Here is a 6,310-nt window from a genome sequence, read left to right as displayed (position 1 = left end):
CGTCCAAAATCCATACCTGCATCATGAAATGCAGGCCCCCGGGCAATAAAAGGGGACGTCAGCACATTGAATGTATTGGTATGTAAAGCAACTGAAAGAATAAGCATGGCACATTAAATCACAATAATAAAGCTGAACTGAAACTGAAACCTGGTTGTGAGCATGAACATGGATACATATATATATATAACATGAGTAAAATATCTATGGGAGAGCATTAGTATGACCGATACGTAACCACCAAGTTAGCACGTAGCGTCTGTCTCTACCCGATCAGCTAAGCCATCTTGTATCTTGCTAGGGTACAAGACATGAACATGACATAAATTGATCCAAATCCCTCAATGGGGAAAATATGAAGGAATCGTCCTAAACATGGGCAGAGCGATCCTTATCCTACGGTGGCAAACGTAATTTCAAGCTATCTGAGCCTTCTCGGTAACCTGTGCAACTCCCAGAAACATGAAGATAGAAAATAGGTGGCACTTGCTGCCCATGGCTTTCATAAATCATAACTTGCACGCACATGGATACCATTTCATAGTATTCTTGCATGAAAACGTGTAAAGCATGTAGAGTATTTTCTTGAAAATAACATAATAAATTATAACTTGCATGTAAGAACCCATGGAATGCAAAGTATGGGTTTTCAGGGATTACGAGCAGATTCTCAATAATCATAAGGAAATATTAAGAACTTAATAATGGATTAATAATACTACAATACTTAGTATAGCATGGTATATGGACCTAAGGTTTTCATTAGCATGGTTAAAAACCCTAGTTTTCGTATTACCTCATATTTTATGGAAGAAGTGGCGTGCGGAAGAACAATGATGTTCCCACACGTAGATAGAAACTCTACATACCTGGTAATGCTCCAAACTAGTAATAAAAATTGGAACTTTGTAGAAGAATCCCAAAGCTTTAGTCTTGAATCATTTAAATGGGTTTTATTGAAAACCGTAAGTTAAAAAGAATGAATTCTTGTTTAGGAATCATGGATACATGTTAGAATTAACTTGGGATGGCTTGGAATAACTTACCTTGGTGAATTTCAATGGATGGAGGAGAAGATTTCGTCTTAGGGATAGAGGGAATGTGAAAAGTGAAACATAGAACTGAACCTCGTATTTATAGCTTCTAGCCGACGCGGGAGAAGTACGGGCTCAATGTATGTCCTGTACATCGTGGCCGTACATTGGGTCAACTTTCCAGTGATAAATCAATTTCGACGGAGGAAGTACGGGTTCAAGGTACGTCTCGTACTTCAAAGTATGGCCCGCACTTTTCTGCCTGTACTTGGGTTAAAAGGTCTCAGTGCTCTCTGCCGATCCCCCTCTATGTACGCCCACCATTGTACACCCCGTACTTTGGTCATAAAAAGTACAATTGACTTCTTGAGGCCAAATTTTCCAGTTCTAACACTTTTGTCTTGGTTTCTAAGTCCCGAATCATGAACGTAGACTAGTTAGGGTACGAGGTGTTACAGTTTAAAACCAGACTTATGGAAAAAGGGTACTCTCAACAAGAAGGGCTTGACTATAAAGAGACTCTCAGTTTTGTTGCCAAAATGGTGACTGTTAGATCAGTAGTTGCTTTAGCTGCTGGATCTCAATGGTATATTTTCCAAATGGATGTCCACAATGCTTTTTTGTAAGGTGACCTAGTGAAAGATGTGTATAAGGTGCCAAATAGCTTTTCAAGCCAGGGGGGTGTAGTACAATGGTGTGCAAACTTCACAAGTCCTTGTATGGACTAAAGCAAGCACCTAGGCAATGGAATCTCAAACTTACACAAGCACTAGTAGATCTGGGATTCAAGCAATCTCATTATGACTATTCATTATTCACTCAAACAGTTGGTACTGAGATCTTGTTAGTATTAGTATATGTTGATGATCTTTTGGTGACTAGGAGCAGCTTACCTCTTATTAAGAAGGTTAGGTTGGATCTTCAAACCAAGTTCACAATGAAGGATTTAGGGGAATTAAAATATTTCCTTGGTATAGAGTTCTCTAGATCAGAGAAAGGGATACATATGTGTCAAAGAAAATACTCTCCAGAACTAGTGTCTGAGTTGGGATTATCAGGAAGTAAACCAACTATTACACCCTTAGAACTCAACCATAAGCTTACATCTGTGGCACATGATTCTATTATCAGTGAAAATGCATCAGAAAATGATAAGAACAACAGACCACTTTTGTAAATGACAGGCAACTTGAAGACAAAGGTTGCTATCAAAGAATAGTCGGAAGGTTGTTATATTTGATTATGACTAGGCCTGATCTTGACTTTGTTGTACAGGTCCTGAGTCAATATATGCATGATCCAAAACAATCTCATTTAGAAGCTGCATTGAGAGTTGTAAAATACATAAAGGGCACACCAGGCGTTGGGTTGTTCATGCCATCTTCAGGAGGAAACAAGCTAACATCATACTGTGACTCAGACTGGGGATCTTGTATAGCATCAAGGAAGTCAGTAACAGGCTATGTGGTAAAATTTGGTGATACTTTAGTTTCATGGAAGTCAAAGAAGCAAAAGACTGTATCTAGAAGTTCTGCTGAGGCTGAGTTCAGAAGTATGGCCTCAACTGTTGCTCAAATTACTTGGTTGTTTGGATTATTCTCAGAGTTAGGAATTACTGTGGCAACACCATTTTAGCTGTGACAGCAAAGCTTCCATACAAATTGCAACTCACCAATTTTCCATGAGAGGACTAAACATATAGACATTGACTGTCACTTTGTAAGGGAAAAAATTCAAGCAGGAATCATTACAACACATCATATTGGTACCAACGAGCAACTCGCAGACCTGCTTACAAAGGGACTCTGCAGACCACAACATGACTACTTAGTTACCAAGCTGGGAATGAAAAACCTGTTTTCATCCTTCAGCTTGAGGGGGAGTGAAGAAGAGGGGTCCTGCAAGTCAAATGTGGATATAACTTAAAGGTGCTTAGTGAGTTAGTTAGGTAGTTAGCAAGTAGTTAAAGTGACATCTGTAATTAGTTAGTAGAGACTGATCATGATTAAATCAGTGCAGTTAGTATATATAGATGTAAATATCCTGTATTCATCAACACACATACTTGTATCTGAAAATGAGTTGAATGAATGAACCGTGTTCTCTTCTTCTCCATTTTTCTCTAGAACTTTCTCTTCTTCTTCATACTTAAATCTCCATTGCTGAGCTCTTCAACAGATATATACCAAGGAAGTATGGGAAAGTAAATCCTCCATGTAAAGATATTTTTTATTCAGATTGCTCCAAAAAGCATATTAAATGTAGCATTTAAAAATGAAAAAGGGTCAGATTTGCCCCTGTACTCTCACAAATAAGCTATATTTGCCCTTCGTTATACTTTTTTGATATATTTACCCTTGTCATCCAACTTTAGGGTCATATTTACCCCTGTAATTTATTTTTATGCCATATTTACCCTCCGTCTGTTAAATCCCCTTGTCCCCTCTATATTTTTCCTACGTGGCGCATACGTGGAATATTTTTCTCTCAAATTAAATTAAATAAACCAAATAACACTCCCCCCCCCTTCCCCCCGGTTGTCTTCTCCACCACACCCTATTTTATTTTTGTTGAACGCCTCTCCCATGGCGGAGACCTGGTTGTGGCTCTCCCTATGAAATTCAAACAATATGAAATTCCCAATTTGGCCTGAGATTAGAAGTATTTTTTTTCAAGTCTTCATTTATATATATGTCACCAAACATAATAAAAAAATGCATTTTAGACTATACAAGCAGACAAAAATCAATTAGAACGGCAAATTTACATTCGAGAACTACTCAGACAACCTAAGATAATTAACACCGATGAAAACAAATGTTTTGCATTTAGAGCATTTAATAAAATTGTGGGAGAACAACCTGCAATTCAATTTGGATGTAACCGAGCACAATAAAAAAAATCATAATTTTGAATAACTAGGCATTTTAGCAGGAGTTTGATTCGATTCATGAAGCATCAAAATACAGAAAGCAATGAAATTGGGTTCTACTTCATTTAGAATTGGGATCCAACAAAGGTGATAAACTGTAGAAATCTTTCAATTTAATAACCCGATTCACGAGTCATTCACAAAGAAACCAGATTCACAAATGGGTCATTAAATTAGTGAGAATTTAACAAAACGGGTCTTTAAAATTTAAATAACCATCTCCACAAATGAGGACTGTTCAATAAAATAAAATTGGGGTGCAGTGGAGAAGACAACTTGGGGAGTGAGGGTGGGGGGTTGAGGGTATTTGGGTTTATTATTAATTTAATTTGGGAGAAAAAATTCCACATAAACACCAATAAAGGTGGGGACATAGGGAGTTAATGGTTGGAGGGTAAATTTGGCCCGGAAATAAAGTATAGAGGTAAATATGGTCCTAAAGTTGGATGGCAAGGGCAAATATATATAAAAAATATAACGACGGATAAATATAGCTTATTTGCGAGAGTACAGGGGCAAATCTAACCCTTTTCCAGTTTAAAATCATGCACGTTTCCCCTTAATGAATGCAAAAATAAATGCACAGTGAACACGTCTCTTGACCATGATGTGCACTATAATGTTGAAAACAAATAAGTAGTAGTTAAGAGGTTTTTGTAACTGAGATGGAATAAGTAGGATAGAATAGATCATGATCAATTTCCACTTATTAAGCAAATTGCATTAAAAAAATAAAAATGCAAATAGGAGAAAAAATATAAACACAATCCCTGGCCATAGAGAGGTGCCACATCACTTTGTCTATGCCTAGCTCACTATAAAAAAAAGGATAATTGCGGAGGTTGAAAGTTGCAATTCGTGGAGGTTTTAGCCTCTTTTAGCAAATAGCGGAGGCTAAATCACCGCAAATTGCAACTTTCAACTTCCGTAAATTACCCATTTTTTTGTAGTGGCTTTATAATATATATTGATTTTAAGAGATGATTTTTTTTAAGGTTTGAAGTTATACTACTCCCTCCGTCCCAAAAAAATTGTCTTAGTTTGACTTGGCATAAAATTTAAGAAATAAATGAAGATTTAGTTCTCTCTTTCATTTAATGCCTATTGGTGTTCTAAAAGTTCCTTGAAATGTGTGATCCAAAATAAGACTTAGATATTTGTGTTTGTAAATCATCTCATAAATTTAAATTGCTTTTAAATATAGCATTTTGTCGATATTTTTGGAACAAACTAATAAGGAAAGTAAGACCATCTTTTTTGAGTCGGAGGGAGTATATAGATATTCTTTTTTATACCGTAATGTCCGGAATAACTTGCGCGCCCCTCAACTATTTTGTCAAATACCTGTCGCATCCTAATATGAACATATAATTCTATCTAGGGGTGTACATGGACCGGGTTGGTTCGAATTTTTCAAATACCAAAACAAACCAATTGTATCGGGTTTTTAAATCGATAAACCAAACCAAATCAACAAAAGTCGGGTTTTTCACTCTCGGATTTTTTGGGTTAGTCGGGTTTTTTCGATTTTTTTTTTGGTTCAATACGAAGCATCTTATAATAGCATTTGCTTGACAAAAAATAAGCATCTTACCCTTATATTTATAAATATGTAAAATGAAAAATGTGTGGTGAATTCATTGACTCATTAAATAAAAAATTCATAACAATTGAATCAAATAAGTATAGAACATGCATGTGATGTATAACTATAACAATCAAACAGAATGTAGTAACAAACAACTTCAATATTGTTCCGTAAAATGAGTTTTAGTTAGCTTTTAAACATTTACTTAAAAAGCCTATCGCTAAATGAACAAAAAGATTATAACTCAAACTTAGCATTAAGAATTAATTATACACCACAAATACTTACAAGGAGGATCATACAAGAGGTGTTTGTTAGAGGTTCCCAGTGGACAACACTCACAAAAAAATTGGATGAGCTGATTTTCTAACCTTAGTCTACTAGTTTTGTTTATTGTTTGTGTTGTTTTGATGTGATAAAGGCCAGTTTTGATCGCTGCTAGGCTGTTCTGCCATAGTAGTGTTTTGACATTGGACAACAGTAGCTATTTGTAATGAAAAAGTCTCTTTTAATTGCCAAAAAGAATTAATTATACAATCGGATGTGGTACCAATTCTTAAACGGATTGCATCACGAACGAAGCTGACTAATCAATGCTTAAAAGTGATAAAGTTATACACGTATTTATAAATTATATATGTATAAAAATATTTATAAATTGTATATATATAATCGGATCGGTTTGGTCTCGGTTTGACTTTTTTTAGTTAAAACCAAACCAAACCTATTATGATTGGGTTTTTTTATCCAACACCA

General features: G+C 35.7%; 1 protein-coding gene across 1 annotated transcript; it reads left to right on the top strand.

Annotated features, from left to right (window-relative positions):
- The first annotated feature begins 2,276 nt into the window (after positions 1-2,276).
- On the top strand, positions 2,277-2,669 carry LOC132612825 (uncharacterized mitochondrial protein AtMg00810-like). Its single transcript, XM_060326909.1, has one exon. The coding sequence runs from the start codon at positions 2,277-2,279 to the stop codon at positions 2,667-2,669; it is 393 nt and encodes a 130-aa protein (XP_060182892.1).
- Positions 2,670-6,310: the final 3,641 nt, after the last annotated feature.

The sequence above is a fragment of the Lycium barbarum genome, chromosome 10 (assembly GCF_019175385.1).
Source record: "Lycium barbarum isolate Lr01 chromosome 10, ASM1917538v2, whole genome shotgun sequence".
NCBI classification, from domain to species: Eukaryota; Viridiplantae; Streptophyta; class Magnoliopsida; order Solanales; family Solanaceae; genus Lycium; species Lycium barbarum.
This window is presented reverse-complemented; position numbering and strand designations above follow the sequence as displayed.

What these genes read in the sequence shown, in the direction of transcription:
- LOC132612825 (XM_060326909.1), top strand. Translation starts at nt 2,277, where the DNA reads ATGACTAGGCCTGATCTTGACTTTGTTGTACAGGTCCTGAGTCAATAT.